This window comes from Emydura macquarii, unplaced genomic scaffold (genome assembly GCF_026122565.2).
Source record: "Emydura macquarii macquarii isolate MOO-44397 ecotype Brisbane River unplaced genomic scaffold, CSIRO-AGI_Emac_v2 contig_1790, whole genome shotgun sequence".
In the NCBI taxonomy this organism is placed as follows: domain Eukaryota; kingdom Metazoa; phylum Chordata; order Testudines; family Chelidae; genus Emydura; species Emydura macquarii.
In genome coordinates, this window is record NW_027131927.1 from 19,193,119 (window position 1) to 19,210,777 (window position 17,659).

Genomic DNA, 17,659 nt, shown 5'->3' on the forward strand with positions numbered 1-17,659 from the left:
TGTGATATTGTATCTGTGGATCCATCACAAGATCTCTTGCAAACGTGGTAGGTCACCACCAGGTAGAAACTGATGCTGACAACATAGTCCATAAGGTGAAAGATCCAACTTAATTCAGCAAAACCCAAGTCTAACCCCTTGCTCTTATGTTTAGCTGGTATGGTATATACGATATAACATAATATACATGGGTTGGCAGAGTGTAGGAGACAGGGTGATCTTTGCCATGCATGACTCTGGTGATGAATGTCATGGCTAGCCTGGAGCATCTCCTGGACCTCATTAGCACACAGGTTGCCACTTAGAGCTGGGTGAAACTTTTCAGATGAAAATTTTATTTTCTTAAAAAATGCAAACTTGGGTCAACTGAAACATTTTGTGAATTTGTGTCAATTTTGGCAAATTGTTTCAATTGTCGGGAAAAAGGCAAAAAATTACCCTCAAAGTCAAAATGTTTTGATTCATTTTTGGGGAGTGAGGTATGGAGGAATTGAAACAATATTTGCTTTTATTGAAACACAATATTTTATTTGGCTGGAAATGATATTTTTGGCTGACTCTTTGTTTTGCCAAAAATGTTGGTTTTGTTTGACCCCCCCAAACCAATCTTTTCCCCCTAGAACTTTCAACCAACTGAAACATCAATTATTCACCCAGTCCTGCTGCAGTGCGCTTTAACTAGATGCTGTCTGGGGGATGGGCCCCAGAGGAGATGAGGAATGGGGAGACACAAACCTGGGTTTGAATTGTGGTCTTCAGAGGTATAAGGTTACTGGGACAGGCAACCTATCACACTTCTACCACCCCATGTGCTCGTCAGAGTCTTTTGTAATAACCAGCCTCTGCTCGATGACTGGGTGACTTCAGAATAGAGTCACAACCTTAACTCAGGGGGCTGGATCCTGGTAGGACCCCCCATGTTTAAAGCTTCCAATTAAGGCTTAAGAGCTTAAAGGCTCAAACCCCTCTTATCTTTCTCAGCCTACACCAACCAGAGGAGCCTTTGCTGGCAATGAGCTCTGTTGTAGCAGGACGCTTAGTCGCTGGAGCAAGCGACTGTTGAGTGGAAGCAAAGTTGGACCATGCTGTCTGTGACCACTGTTCATAAGACTCAAAATAATGAACTGCATTTTTCACTCTTGTCTTTGACTGACAGCATCCAGGCAGCTTGTGATTTGGGCAGGGCGTGACATACCATCTTCTGACTTCTTCACACTTGGGGCCTGATTTTCAGAATTAAATTGTGCATCCAGAGTGGGTATGCAGAAATGGCCGTTTACAGGACTAGGTGTTCATCTGTGCATGCAGTTAGGGCTCTGCATGCTGGATCAGGTAACTTTGAACATTTGGCCCTTAACCACTCGCTGCCTTGGTTTCCCGATTTGTAAAATCAGTGAAATCACATACTTCATAGAGGGTTCTGCTAGTTAAATGATTCGTGTCAGTGAAGTGCTTTGAGATCCTTGAATGAAAGACACTACAGAAGTGCCGACATTATTCACTATCATTCATTACTGTTGCTTTCTTCTTAGCTGCTTTTCAGGGTATCAGTAAAATGATACTCTTAACCTCTTTTTGCAAAGCTGGCTTCCCTTTGCTTCCTTTCATCCAGTTAGATGGAGGTAGAGGAGATTGCCAGATACCAAATGCCCTCCCTGAAGCTGCACACCTTGGATTTTTTTATTTGCCATTATGTCCTTCTGGCCTTTCTCCTAGCTCAGAGAATCCTCTGGTTCCACTGTACTGTTCCTAACGCACATGCGATGGCCACTTTCTTTCTCACCTTCTGGTGCAGGAGGGCTGGACTCAGCCTTGTCTGGAACCCACTGACTGTATTAGGCCTCAGTCCCATTGTGGAGGCGTTGTACATGGCAAGATGCTCATTGCTGCAAAGAACTAACAATCTCCATTGGGAGACAGATAAAGGGTGGGAGAAGTGAAGTGACTTGCCCAAGGTCACTCAGCAGATTAGTGACAGTGTTGAGAATAGAATCCCGGTCTCCTGACGCCTGGTCCAGGGCCCTAGTCGCTAGATCACACTGCTTTTGACTGTTCCTAACTCAGGAGAGGCAGAATAATGTATAGATCAAGCATGCAGCTTCTGTGACACTCCCTGCCCTTGATGATCTGGCATCAAAGAACGAGGCCTGAGCCTTGAACTCTAACTCTTTTCATGGCATCACGCTGTTCTAGCCTCAGACTCTCACCGTCAGCCCATGCAAACTGTCTTATTTCCTGCTTTTGCGGTTTTCGATCCTGTCTGTTGAAACAGGTGTTCATTTAAATAAGTTCCTTGTTCTTTGGGCTTTGTTTGCTTCTGCAATAATTACGTTGGCTGGAGATAGATCTGTGGCTGGTGTGCACTTGCTCTGTCTGAACTATGCATTCGTTTCTGTGAGGCTACCACTCCCTAAACACAAATGTTGCGTATACACAGCCAGCGAGAGGAAGTGACCTTTTCAGAATGTGGTGCATCCCCACGTCACTATGGGAGAAGATAGATGAGCTCCGATACTTAGCGGGATCCCAGAGCTTCATTTGCTCTCGATTCTTCTTCGGGGACTGACCATATTAGGACTAGAATTGTGCAAAACCTGCATCCTCAGTTCACAGGGCTGTCCCTAACTGGTTTCCCCTTTCATTTCATGTAAGTTCACATCTTGGGCGTTGCCATTGAGTTTTGGGTAGAGATACCTGGACCTAAATTGCAAAAGATGGATTTGGATCTGAATGCAAACTCTCCAAAGGCAAGGAGGCATTCAGATCCGGGCCTTTAGTTCAGCCCATCGCTGAGGATCTGAGTACAAAATGTGGTTCTGGTTTCAGGTCTGGATTCTGAACCCTGTCAATGCTTGCAAGTGTTTCCGTAAATAAACCGGAACCGGGGTCACTCTGTCCTTTAGTTCCCCTGTGTTTTCATGAAAAGATGGCAAGAAAACCATTAGGTACAGAGTGGTAGGGCTAGATTCTGTCCTGAACTTCCTGAGAGATGCAGCGCAGAAGAAACCCCCTGGGGAAAAGAGATGGGGGCAAAAGTCACTTTAAACAACCTTTGTGGATTCTGGGCTGCTGTAGGGAGTCTAAATTAGCACAGCCCTGGGGGCTCCCCAGCCCTACCTGTCCTGGCACACTCTCTATGCTGACTGAATGTGGAGGGGGGATTTAAACTGGCCCCATGTTGCTCCTGCACTGTGGGAATACCTCTCTGCCCCCTTGCTTCTCCTGTGTGGCCCCTGTATGTATGACCCACTCAGTGTGGTGTGCTCTCCCCCTCCAGTAGTGTCTGGACTATAGAGAGCAGCTGGTGAGCTAGCTACAGCCTGGGCCAAGGTAGGAAGACTTTTTAGCTGTCAGAAAATCATGCTTTAAGATCTAGAGGTTCCAGGTTCAAGTCCTGCTGCTGACTGCCTCCCTCCCCACTTCCCGCAAGGGCATGATATAACCTAATATTTGCTGCTGCAGACCAGACCCGCATTTTTAAAAAAATATTCAGAGCATGAAGCAGATACTTAAACATTTTTAAAGCTGTACTGCTTTGTTCACCTACTATTGTCCCCCGTTCAGTTTTTGAATCGCAAGGCAAGGATCCTGGGGCTTGTTGGGTTCACATCTGGTACTGACAAGCAAAGGTGTTCAGTCAGGAACGTTTTTAATCTAAAACACAATAGTGGCAATTTCTCTACTGCTTGCGGAGAATGCTCAGTATTTGTGAAATAGAGCAGTGAATTGACTGGTGTCCCATTTCCCAGTAGGTGCACGTATTTCCCTTTAGAAAAAGTGGCCAAAGCCTGCCTTGGCTTTAAAAAACAAAGATTATTTTCTCATTCTAACAGGATGGTGTGTGTCTGTGTTGGGCGGAGGGTGGAGAGGATGGCTGAGGGTCTATGGGCTTGGGAAACATTTTGCAGAGGTTCTTCTGAGAGCCTTGTGATGCAGAGTGGCTTCAAGAGCCACAGCCTTGCATCATTTCCAGGAGAGATCACCAGGGCTTGAAGGTTGAGTTTTACTGAAAGGAATTGGTTTTACACTACTGGGAATTGGGACCACGGCACAACTACGTTGGGGACATCTCTGATCAGGCAGGGGTTTTACACTTCCTGTGCATTGGGATGATCCCGCATGCAACAAAGTATTTAAGAACTTAATTAATTTGCTTAACTGTAAAAATAGGCCCTCTTTGTGAAATTAGAATCTGATTCTATTCTATTAAACCGATACCACTTGTGCTCTTGCATAGCTCCTGCCAAGTGACCCAAGCAGGAACAAAACTGCATTTTGATTTTATTATTTATGTACTAATTTATTTTGCCAGCCAGGTCTAACATTTCTAAATCCTCCTGGGACTTGTGGTACTGCATGGCTCCTTTTTATAAATTCTCATTCCTTTTGGCTTTGCCGTGTTCTCAGGGGAAAAACAAACCAAACCTCCCCACATTCAGCAACAACTTCCTAGCAGGCTGAATGATGCAGTGACACTTAATTATCTGACAGGGGTATTAAGAGAATCGATTACTTAATGTTTGGAGAAGGCTTTGAAAGTGTTAAGTTCTATATATGATGTATGTGCTAAATCCTGTTCTTCTCATCTGAGGAACAGGCCATTTACCTCCTACAAGAAATTATTGTTTGCACTGAAAACCTGAGACACAGAGCAGAAAAGAATTAAGCCTCTGGGTTTTATTTCCAGCTATGCCCTGTTCGGTTCCATAGTCTTGGGCCAGTCACGTTACCTTTCTGTGCATCTGTAAAATGCTACCTCCCTTTATAAAGTGCATTGAGATCCTCAGTTGAAAAGTACTACAAAAGTACTCCTGGTGGTGGTTAATTGTGTTAACCTAGATGCATCTGTTTTACAGCTTGCATGTTAGCAACTTGCTCTTGTTGATCAACCAATCTAATGACTGGAGAGAGTCTGAAGCACAGGCTCTGAACCCTTCACGCTTTAGCTTGGATCTGATCTGACCTTTGCAGCTTGATCCAGAATTCTTGGCTCAGGCTTATCAAACTGACGAGGAAACATTGAATGACAGCTTCCTCACCACCTCCAAATATCACAGAGAATTTTCAGCTTCTTTTGAAGTCACCCGGGGCTGCATTTTTCACAGATCTTGGTTGCATACTAGACCCTGGCTCACATCCATATGAAGTGGAGAGGGAGGCAAATGGAAAGTACTGGGGTGCTGGGAGGCAAAGGCACTGCTTCTTGGTTCAGGAGTGGAGCTGTGGGCCTGTAAAACTATTCCCAGTGAAATGACTCATTCTAGTGCCACAAAGGGCAGCCAAAGCTTACCTGGGAATCTGAGCCAATTGCATCTCTCTGCTTTTTCTCCTCTCTTCCATGCAGATTGAAGAAGGGGGGAAAGCAGACTCGCTGGCCTCCAAGCTGCAGGCTGGTGATGAGGTGGTGAACATCAACGAGGTGGAGCTGAGCAGTTCCAGACGGGAGGCCGTCTCACTAGTGAAGGGCTCCTACAAGACACTGAAGCTGGTCATCCGCAGGTAGGCACTGTACCGTGCTTTCCTATTTGCTTCCTTCTCCCCCTCCCTCTTCCCCTCCACTCCCCCATCACCATGTGCAACGTCCAACTGTGTGTGATATCTGAAATAATTATTTCAGCTGCTCCCCATCAACAGTTCAAGTCAGGGAATCTGCTCAGCGACTTCAAAGCAGAGTCCCATTGCTCATGTAAAGTATCTTGGGCTACCTAGGAGAAGATGCCACTGAATTCTCGCTATCATTTCAGTGTTTTTTCTTTGTGGATGGGTATTCAGGGCCTGATTCTCAAAGCTCATTGAAATCAACAGCAAGAATCCAGTTGAATTCAGTGGGCTTTGGATCAGACTTCTACTGTGCAATTGAGGGAAATAATGACTGTTTCAGTTTTAAATAGCATTGTGGATTATATAGTTAGGGTGTGATCTAGTGGATAGAGCAGTGACCCCTGAATCAAGACTCCTGGATTCTAGTCACAGCTCTGGCATTGATTGTGTGATCTGAGGCGAGTCACTCAACCCTGCCTCAGTTTCCCCATCTGTCAAATGGGTTTGTAATGTATAATATTTATCCGCTGTGCCTCCTGGTGTGTTATGAGGCTACTTCATGTACATAAATCACTGTGATATCTGCAGATAAAATGCATTATATAGATGGAAGTGTTTGTATTAGAATCAAGCCACAGTATTGGATTCAGATACAGATTTTGAATCTACCAGAGGATGCAGAATTTGAAGCTGAGGTTTTGGTTCTACCACATGGGAGAGGTAGAGGCCAACGCTGACATTTGGTTTTTGATCTGGGTTTCAATCCTCAGTCCTACCCCCACAACTAAGGGAAAGGTATCAGTGTAATATTCTGGTGCTGTTGCAGTTGGCCTTTCTAGTGTTGTTTATGGACGGGAGTAACCAGTAAACACCCTTCTTACCCATGGCTATTGTCATCTGTGGTGTGATTCCTCTTAGAAGCTAAGCTGAATGAAGCTCCATCTATACCAAGATAGTGACTTTCATTGCACTTGACCCCAGTAACCCTCCTAAACAAAGCCGGAGCCCATTTGAAAGAAACAAAAGGGGCGCAGACCCGGTGCCTTACTTTCCTTTCGGTGGTAGGTAATTCCAGACATTTTTCTGTGCATGTTCAATAATTGGTGTCCAGAGACTCTAATTCACCTTGTAGTGTGCACTGTCATGAACTTCCTCACTGAACCCAAGCCAGAATCTGAGCCAATTTCGGTGCAGCTGCAGAGCCATTGTTAGCCATGCAAAGGAAATGGGCTTGATTCTCTAGGCAGGAACAATCTGCTAACAGTCCACGAGTGTTACTTGAATTGTGTGGCCAGCGACAGTACAGGCAGTTTTCTGGCTTCTCTAGTATATTTCTTACTCTTGCTAGCTGAGGTTGATTTGTTTTCCTAAAGTACCTTGTTTTACCCCAGTACTCCTCATGTTTACACTCCTGTGAGGATGTAAGCATTGCCTATAAAATCTTCTGTCCCTGGGCCATTTATACGCCCTGCCCCACCAGCCCCACTGAAAACTATCACGTGGCTGGTTGTGGTTACACATAGATGGCACCGACAGCCAGAACATGCACTCACAGGAGGACCTTTGCCAAAGATGGATTTATACCTTTTCAAAGCATTGCCAGAAAACTGGTTACTCACATTTAAGCCCTATTTCAGTTACAGTTTATATATGTTAGCTGAAACTTTATTATATTTTTCAGTTGCAGCTACTGGAAAATATCCAAGACCAGGACCCCCTTGTGCTAAGTGAAAGCCTTGTTATCTCCCACGTTACTGAAGAACTGATGCCCAGAGGCTTGCCCGAGCTCTCACAAGGAGTCTATGGCAGAGCTGGGAGTTGAACTTGGATCTCTGGAGTCCTTGTCCAGTGTCTTGTCCATAAGATCACCCTTCTTACCCATGCTGTTTAAATATTTTTGTTAGCAGCATTTTCCTGGAGAGGGCTGACCCTGTCTCCATTTGCTGTGGAAACTATCTCAGCACCTCGTTAACCAGAACCAGTTCCTCTGGAAAATCAGGCTCTGCGTGTCTCAAGCTGGGCACCCAAAAGTTAGTGGCCTCTAAAATATTTAGGCAGCAGCAACTCGGCCAGGGCTACAGTGGGTTCCAGAGTGAGAGCCAGGATTAGAACTCAGGAGCTCCTAACTCATCCCAGTCAACTGTCTGACTCACTGGACCCCAACTCCCAGTGCGCTAGAGGCCATAACATCCAAACTGGGAATCTGTCCTTTTTCTTCCAGTGGCAGCACAAATGAGCCTTTTCCTTGTTTTTTCTGACTAGCTTTCGCATACTGTAGCAGTCAGCTGAGGCAGAACAGCTTACCGCCCATTCAGTATTCAAAGCTGAACCTCCAGCACAGGGTTCTAATTAAAGTTGCTGAGTTATTGAAAGAGGACGACCCAGCATCTTTAAAAATTAACAAACAGCCTGCTGTGTCCTTCATTCCACAAGGATTCTTCTAAAACAGAACAATGTCGCATTTCTGCTGCCATTATATTCCCGGACAGGGTCCCGTCTCTCTTTTCCTCCCCTCTTATAAATGTCTACATCAGGGGAATCCCAAATATTCTTTCCCCTGCTTTACAGGGGTAATACTATGTGAGCTCTGCTTTGGCTTGGAGCATTGCAGTGTTTCATGCCATTTCATCACATGATGTGTTCCATGTGCAAAATCGTTCTTGGTGCTAAATGGATCGTGACTTCTGCTGTATTTTTTCCTTAAAACATGCAGTTGTAAAATGGGATTTTCGGAAGTGCTGGGCACTGGCCTAATTCTACTCCCACTGAAATAGAGGATAAAACTGAAGTCCAGTTTTTAAATGGCTTTTGATAAGGTGCAACGGTACTTACTGGTCCTCAGTGAACATAGGGTTAACATCAGCTCTGCTTACCCTCTCCCTTTTGCTCTAGTGCTCAGGGGAAGTGCTGTAAAAATGGCTTCTCAAGAGACAGATGGAGGCAAGCCCTTTGGGGAAGTTGGACATTGCATGTAGGGAACAGGATTGGTTGAGCCCTGGGTTTAGCTCACCGAGTTGACACATTGTTCACACGTGCTGGAAACACCTACAGGCAGGATAATATTTACCTCTTTGTTGCAGCCTAAACTAATTCTGATAATTTTTAGATCGGAGAGTTGCTTTGACTATGGGCTACTCCTACTTTCTTTACTCGCATGAGAAGTCGCATTTATTTCAGTCAGATTACTTAGGGGAGCCAGGTTTTGTGTCATGTCCTGCATTCAGTGTGAGTGAACTTCCTTGATCTGAAGGCAGCAATAGACAGGAAAATGAATAAGCACAGGGTTGTTGTTTTTTTTCTTTACATTTTTGGTGTAAAACAATGACTAGACGAGAAGTAGTATTGATATTGGCAGTTTAGCCACAGTAGAAAACTGGCATAGTCAAATGGGGATTCTTGCCCTAGAGGCTCCTCCTCCTCCTCTTGAAATGGTGCTCAATTTGAAGAGAGTAAGTTTGGGATTTTCAAAAAGGTTTGACCTAACTTTGCTCTCAACTCCCATTAACTTCCATGGGAGTAGAGTTAGGACAACAGTGAGCACGTCTGAAAACACCATCCTCAATGCAGAAAAACACCCAGTTTGAGCATCAAAGCCATTTAAAATGGTGCTTGTGTGTGTGTGTAGATAGAACAGTATCTCTAGAGCTCACAAATCAATGAAAGGTGGTTCCCACAGAATGGTTAAGTGATTCTGACGTGCTGGCTGCAGTTCTGACCCCTTGTAGACTCTACTTTTTCCGGGTTAGTTTGTAAAGTATTCTGCTTTTCACCCCAGGCTCTCAGATGAAGGAGGGTCTTGCAGACTTTGTTAGTGTAATCTCTTAGCGTATCCCACATTCAGACTCTCTCCACTGAGAATACCTTCTCTGTTTTTTACGTTCTTCATCCTGCATTGTGTTAACTCCATTGCCCTAGAGAAGCATAACTATCTAGCAAGAACAACAAGAGTCCTGTAGCACTTTAAAGACTAACAAATTTAATTTCTGCAGGTATAAGCTTTTGTGGGCTGTAACCCACTTTGTCAGAGGTAAGGAATAGAAATCAGAGAGGTGGTATATATATACATCTAAGGGTAAGGAACAGCAATGGGAAGTTAGATATGAGCAAAGTCCATTCAGTTAGTGTAGTTGAGGCCTATTCACAACCATTGATTAGGAGGTGAGAATGTGTGAACAGTGACAATTACTTCTTGTAATGAGATAACCATTCCAAATCCCTATTTAGACCCAGTTTAATTGTGTCGAGTTTGCATATGAGTTCCAGTTCTGCAGTTTCTCTTTGAAATCTGTTTTTGAAGTTTTTTTGTAGAAGTATAGCAACTTTCAAGTCAGCTACAGAGTGGCCTGGGAGATTGAAGTGCTCTCCGACTGGTTTATGGATGTTACCATTTTTTATGTCTGATTTGCGTCCATTTATTCTTTTGCGTAGTGACAGTCCGGTCTGGCCAATGTACATGGCAGAGGGGCATTGCTGGCACGTGATGGCATATATTACATTAGTAGATGTGCAGGTGAATGAGCTCCTTATGGTGTGGCTGATGTGGTTAGGACCTGTGATGGTATCACTTGAATCAATGTGTGGGCAGAACTGGCAACGGGGTTTGTTGCAGGGTATATTCCTGGGTTAGTGTTCTTCTTGTATTGTGTACGGTTGCTGGTGAGTATTTGCTTCAGGTTGGTGGGCTGTCTGTAAGCAAGGATAGGTCTGCCTCCCACAGCTTGAGCGAGTGAGGGGTCATCTGCTAGGGTAGGTTGTAGATCCTTAATGATGTGCTGGAGAGATTTTAGCTGGGGGCTGTAGGTGATGGCCAGTGGTGTTCTGTTGTTTTCTTTGTTGGGTCTGTCCTGTAGTAGGTGACTTCAGGGTACCCGTCTGGCTCTGTCAATTTGTTTCTTCACCTCTCCAGGTGGGTATTGTAGTTTTAAGAATGTTTTATGGAGATCCTGTAGATGTTTGTCTCTGTCTGAGAGATTGGAGCAAATCCGGTTGTATCTTAAGGCTTGGCTGTAGACAATGGATCGTGTAATGTGTCCAGGGTGGAAGCTGGAGGTATGAAGATATGTATTGCGGTCAGCTGGTTTTCGGTATAGGGTGGTGTTAATGTGACCATCCTTTATTTGTATTGTAGTGTCCAGGAAGTGGATTTCTTGTGTGGACTGGTCCAAGCTTAGGTTGATGGTGGGGTGGAAATTATTGAAATCCCAGTGGAATTCTTTGAGGGACTCTTTCCCGTGGGTCCAGATGATGAAAATGTTATCAATGTAGCATAGGTAAAGGAGAGGTGCTTGGAGACGAGTGTTGAGGAAGCGTTGTTCTAGGTCAGCCATAAAAATGTTGGCATACTGTGGGGCCATGCGGGTGCCCATAGCTGTGCCACTGACTTGGAGGTATAGATTGCCTCCAAATCTGAAGTAGTTGTGGGTCAGGACAAAGTCACAAAGTTCAGCTACCAGGTGTGACATATTATCATCAGGGAAAATGTTCCTAATGGCTTGTAGTCCATCTTTGTGTGGAATGTTGGTGTGGAGAGCTTCTACATCCATAGTGGCTAGGATGGTGTTTTCTGGGAGATCACCAATGGATTGTAGTTTTCTCAGGAAGTCAGTGGTATCACGAAGATAGCTAGGAGTGCTGGTGGCATAGGCCCTGAGGAGAGAGTCCATATAGCCTGACAGTCCTGCTGTGAGAGTGCCAATACCTGAAATAATGGGGCGTCCAGGATTCCCAGGTTTGTGGATCTTGGATAGCAGATAGAGTATCTGGTCGGGGCTCAGGGGGTGTGTCTGTGTAGATTTGTTCCTGTGTTTCTTTAAGGAGTTTCTTAAGTAGATGTTGTAGTTTCTTTTGGTATTCCTCAGTGGGATCGGTCAGTAGTGGCTTGTAGAATGTGGTGTTGGAGTTGTCTGGTAGCCTCCTGTTCGTAATCAGATCTATTCATGATGACAACGGCACCTCCTTTGTCTGCCTCTGATTATAATGTCAGAGTTGTTATTGAGGCTGTGGGTGGCGTTGCGTTCTGCATGGCTGAGGTTATGGGGCAAGCGGTGTTGCTTGTCAACAATCTCAGCTTGTGCACATCGGTGGAAACACTCTATGTAAAAGTTTAGTCTGTTGTTTCGACCGTCAGAAGGAATCCATGCAGAATTATCTATCTAGACAGATGGAGATGTTCTCACATGTGCAGCTGGGTCCTAAACCATGGATGGCCTTGAAAATCAGGACCAAGGCCTTGAATTGTAACATTAGATGTCACAGTGATGGCAACTTAAGATGATAGATGCCACTATACCAACAGAGAAAAACGAGATCAAGTATAGTAATATTAGTAATCATTTTATTCATGCAATACCACTACCAAGGTGCTCCAACCTCCACTAAACAATTACAGAAGAAAGGCCATACTGGGTCAGACCAATGGTCCGTCTAGCCCAATATCCTGCCTGCCAACAGTGGCTGGTGCCAGATGCTTCAGAGGGAATGAACAGAACGGGGCAATTATCGAGTGATCCATCCCCTGTGGTCCATGCCCTAAACAGCTTACAATCAAAGTAGAACGACAAGAGCCAGCAGATGGATACATACAGACCAATGGAGTACCAGGAAACAATGAGATAACACTGGTCATCTTGGTAGTCTGTGGTATATGACCTGTTGCTTAAAGAGCAATTGCCCCAAGTTCACCTTGACAGCAAGGAAAGGAGTCCTTACAATAAAGTCTTGTCTATATTCACGATTGAGTAAATCTGTAATAGACCCATAGAAGTCATTGGAGTTACACCAGTGCCAGTGAGATCAAAATTAAGCCCTGAAATTCAAAATGGGCACAGCCACAGCAGGTGTGAATTGTTGAAAGCTGTGGTCAGCTGACACTTTCCAGGGTGAATGTGATGCATAGAACAGTAAAACAAATGCATGAAGCATTAAATAAGACTGTCCCCACTCAAATATAGACTTATTGTCTGTAATCCCATTTTCAGGACTTAATTCTCCTTCTTGTGGTTTATGCTAGCAACAGATTCCAAGCTCTACATGGACCCTGTCTACACTTACCTGTGAGTGGCAGTCGACGGGAGTTACGCAAAGTACACAAAAAACTTGCATAACTCCCATCGACTGCTGAGCTTCTCTTCTGCGCTCTGTCTGCACTGTGCTGCACCGACGGGAACAGACACAGTGCTATGCTACTTGTGTAGCTGGTCTTAGTATGTCGATTTCTGGATCGACTGAGAAAGTCTGCACTGACAGCTCAGTCGATCCAGATAAATTGATCTGACGGCAGCAAATTTGCTGCCATCAGTGTAGCCGTAGCCATGGATACTGTTCATAGAAATAAAAGATGGGAAAACCCTGTTAGGTCATCTAGCCCTTCCTTCCACCAATACATCGAAATGAGGGTAGAATCAGCCCCTTTGTGTCTAAAATGAAAGCATACACACCTAGCTGTAGAGGATTCCGCTTTCCAGGAGTATAAAACCATACCCCATAAAGTTTCTGTTCAAGGTACGTACATGGCCCACAATACTATGGGGGAATCGCTCCAGACCCCTTTGAGGTAGGGCAGTCCTATTCTCCCCATTGCGCAGATGGGGAACTGAGGTACAGAGACTTGCTCAAGGTCACACAGGAAGTGTGTGACAGAGCAGGGATTTGAACCTTGGTCTCAAATGCTAGGCAGTGCACTAACCACTGGATCATCAGGCCTGACATTTGGCTTCTACCCTATATTATATAATCATTGACTGGCTTATCTGCCAGACCTGGGCTGCTGCTTTTAATTTTGGAGCTTGATCCGATTACTTAGCTTTCACTGGTACTATAAGTATAACTTCTAGTGTCATGCACTATGAATAACAAAAGTTGCTTTTACTAGTGATAGATAGATGATTTAAGAATGTTGATGACTTGTATTAAAGTACATTGAAGCTGTTGAATGCATGGATTAACAGAGACAAATTTGTAAAGACACTCACATTTCAGATGTGCTGAATACCCAGCAGTTCCCATTGACTTCTGAAAGTCAGGCCAAATCCTTAATTTCCTATAGTTTCCTAAGCCTCCCCATTACAAATGTAATTATTGAATTTAAGCAATGTAATACAGATGCTGAAATGTGTGCACACCACCACCTGTTACTGGATGGAATTAGAACTGCTCGCCTCTGTGTCAAAGGTCCTGCACTGCGAAGCTGTTAACAGCCAGTGACAACACATCATTTTCTCTAACACAGGGGGCTGTGTTTCTGTAACAGGAGAATCTGAGGCCTGTCCCCACTGTTACCCTGAGTTCCAGTTGTATTTGCAGTAGCACCTAGAGGCTCCGCCCAAGATTGGGGATGGGTCTCATTGTGTCAGGCACTTTGCAGACACACCATGAAAGACAGTCCCTGCCCTGGCACGTTTACAATCCAAACGGACAAAATAGGCACTAGTAGTCCTGCTTTACAACCCACTGACCTGCACAAAGTCACTCAGGGAGTCTGAGGCAGCATTAGGCATTGAACCCGGGTGTCCAAGTCCAGTGCCTTAACCACGGGCTGTCCCTCCTCAACAGCCTCTTCTTACCATGTGGCTCTCAAGTGATGCCCCCCACCTTTCATTTATGGTTGTATAGTCTCCAGATCTAGAGCTCTATCATGGATCAATCATTCAGGGTTTTATTGACAGAGCCCTGCAGCTCGCCACGCCTCCCAGCGCTCACCTGTGTTTATTGTGGTGGCAACAATAATCTAAAGACCTGTTGCTAATGTCCATTGGTTCCTTCCACAACACTCTTCCACCCCAATTATTTTTCTAAGATATTAGGTTCTGTATTTTTTTTTTTTTTACATAGCTTGGGCCTGCAATTTGAATGCCAAAGGGAATTTGCTTATCCTTCATGCTCAGTCAGCTGGGAGACACAGAAGGAATTGCTTTGCATGTCAGGGAATCAGGGAGCCTTATCAAATACACCTTAGGTGCACATTCCACTCCCCACTAAATTGCATAATAATTTCCTGCCTTACACTCCCTGCTAATATCTTTTGTACATTTGCCCATGGCAAGCTGGAGTCAAACCTGTGAGCCATTTGAGTACATTTTGTGCCATTTGGTTCTAAACACATTGAGAAATACCAAAAGGAAAATACTTCCCTTGTATTGTTAATGCAGTGCTTCTTTGAGGCACATTTCAGAATGGTTTTCTCCTCTGGCACAGGAGAAAATAGATTAAAAATACATTGGAGCAGGAAATTAAACTGCAGCAATAAAACACACAGCATACTGGAGGCTTAAGAACTAGTCCCTTCTAGCCAGATAAAGCGCCACGTGTAAACAGTGCAAAGGGAAGAGCCTGTAAAATAATTGCTGGGCCAGGTGACAGGGCAGCAGGATGTGTTGCATATGGAGGGTGGAATGAACAAGCATTGCTCAGATGGTGACAGAGAAACAAAGTGAGCAAAAAACCAAAATCACAAGGGGGGAAAGGCAACAAGTATTCGCCCCCTTGCAAAATGGGGCCACTGGAGACAAATGTTTGAAGCAGTTGTTAGCTGGGTGTTGCGACTGTTGTCAGGGCTTTCTGCAGAGCTCAGAGCGCCTGAGTTTATTACCTTGTAGCGGGAACCACCCTGTCAATCTCTTGAACTTGAGCACAGCATAGGCACAAAGATCCCATATATGGCAGCTCCATGGCTTCTTCTCCCATTCTATGAGCTTGGTCAAGAGCGTGTGTGCCAATGGTCCATGGCCTGGGTAAATCTCCCTATGATTTCTCTTTGCAGAGCTGCTGTGGTGACAAAGGCCTCACTCTGTCGTCTCTCCTGTGTCCCACAGGATGGAGGGCCCCTTGGAGGGCAGTGCACCCGTTCACATTTGAGAAGTTTTGTTGGCAAACATGGGTTCTAGAAGCAGATTTGTTTTAAAAAGAAAGCTTAAATCCTACAGAAACCCATGCTGACCACATCTTAGATCCCACTCAGTTCCATCTTAAAACCAAACCCCGTTTGGAATAGTCCAGTCCCGTGCATGCTCCAAATTTACACGTGCATCTAGCATGACAGAGTGTGCAACTGCAGCAGAGATGAGAGACGTGTAAAAGGTCACATGCAAATGACATTACAGTGATTGCATGCCCAATCATGGAAAATGTCTTCAGATTGTCTGCAGTTGTGAAAATCTGGGCCCCACTGTTTAGCTGCTGTAAAGTATCCACCTAAGAGAAATGAAGGTCATGTTTCTGTATCTCTTGTTAAGGTGGGCTCATTTGAACAACATATGTTTTAATACAACAAATGCAAGGGCATACATCATACAAAGAATATAGGTTACACTTACAAGATATGTGGCTGTATCCTGGAATGTTGTGACAAGGAAAAGGACACAGGAAATGGTAGATAACCAGCTGAACAAGTCCAATGTTGTAGCCAAGCAGGCTAATGACATCCTTGGATGTATAAGCAGATAAATATCAAGTAGGAGTAGGTATATGGCATTAGTGAACCTGTTACTGGAATACTGTGGTCAGTTCTGGTATCCACACTTCAAAAAGGAAGTTGGAAAAATTGGAAAGTGTTCAGATACAAGAATGATTCAAGGTCTGGAAAACCTGCCTTATAGTGAAAAACTATAGAAGTTCAATCTGTTTAACTTATCCAAGAGAAAATAAAGACAAGACTTAATCGCAGTCTATAAATACCTGTATGGGAAAGAGATTTCTGATAGTAGATAGCTTTTTCTGATAGATCAAATAGTTGGAAGCTAATGCTGAAACAAATTGACAAGAAATAAAGCAAAAATTGTTAACAGTGAAGGTAATAATCATGGGAGCAAGTTACCTTGGGATGTGGTGCATTCGCCATCAATTGAAGTCTTTAAAGCAAGACTGGATATATTTCTAGAAGATATGCTATAGCTTAAACAGAAGTTATGGGCTTGGTGCGCAAATTACCGGCTGAGGCTGCACGGTCTGTATCATGCAGGAGGTCACACTAGGTGATCAGAACGGTCTCCTTTGGCCTTAAATTCTGTGACTCTGTGCATCCGTAATGATCAGACTTTAGAAGCAAAAGAGTTGACATTAATAGAACACAGCAAGTCAGTGGCACTAAGATGATGCTAAGACAATCAAGGTCTCCCACTTCTACTACCTGACAGATCTGGGATGTCTCTTAACAGTGTCAGACCCACCAACACCCAAATGTGGGCTACAATGTTGGATAAAGAACCAAAATGAGAAACATGCAAATTTTATTCATGCAGGTAACTTAAAACGCTGGCGGATTTCCTCCCTTTATTGTAAATAGCCCTTTCTGTAGTGTCAGTTCCCTGATTTGTGAGTAAAGTGAGGTGACACCAAACTTGTGTGGAACATGGGGAATTTGGGGATTCAAATGAGAGAACCTGAGAGGTCAAGGTAGACCAAATAGGAGCCTGCAAACAAAGATCTTGCTAAAGAGCCTGACCCTGCTGTGATCATTTGCATATATCTGAGGGAGGAACTTAGCCCTGTCAGAACAGTGTTTTTTTTAATAATGTGCATGCTATTAAATGCTCTGATTTCTTTAAGATGCAGCTCAATGATTGGGTGCCTGGATGTTTCTGATCAACCCTTTTGGGATTCTGCTGCTGGTCAAAGCTGACACCACATTCCTAAAGACAATGGGCCACATCCTCAGGTGCTGCAAACCGGGCAGCTCCATTGACTTCAACAGTGAGTTGCCAATTTCCACCCGCTGAGGTTCTTTCCCTCTTATAAGTTAGCTCTGTGAAAGAGTCAGCTTCATTCCCATTCCAGGAGCAGGTTCAAGTTGGTTTTTGCTTTTTTCCTCAGCTGAAGACAGTGGAGCTGTGCTGGCTTATTCCAGCGGAGGATCTGGCCCCAAATCTGTGCGCTGCCTGCCTGTTTTACAAGGGCCACCATGGCCTACAGCAGTTGCTAAAAACAGACTTCTTTCCACAGGTCACTAAACAAGGAGTGCTATCACTGTGCACTGTTTGCACAGTTTTACATTCGCAGCAGCAGCAGTTAGATTGCTGAGGCATGATGTCAAACACAGCTATTCTATTCTGGGAATATTGTTGTGAAAGCAAGCTGGCCTCCTGAGTCACAGGGACAACAACTCAGCAACACCCTTTCAGTGTTT

The 17,659-nt window shown here is 44.4% G+C and overlaps 1 protein-coding gene across 2 annotated transcripts in view; it reads left to right on the forward strand.

The window, feature by feature from the left end:
- SHROOM3 (shroom family member 3) overlaps positions 1-17,659 on the forward strand; it is a 268,939-nt gene that overhangs the window by 107,864 nt on the left and 143,416 nt on the right. For both annotated transcript variants that reach the window (XM_067557045.1, XM_067557046.1), the window contains one exon: positions 5,345-5,499. In XM_067557045.1, coding sequence (XP_067413146.1) covers positions 5,345-5,499 — 155 coding nt within the window. The remainder of the gene's footprint in view (positions 1-5,344; positions 5,500-17,659) is intronic.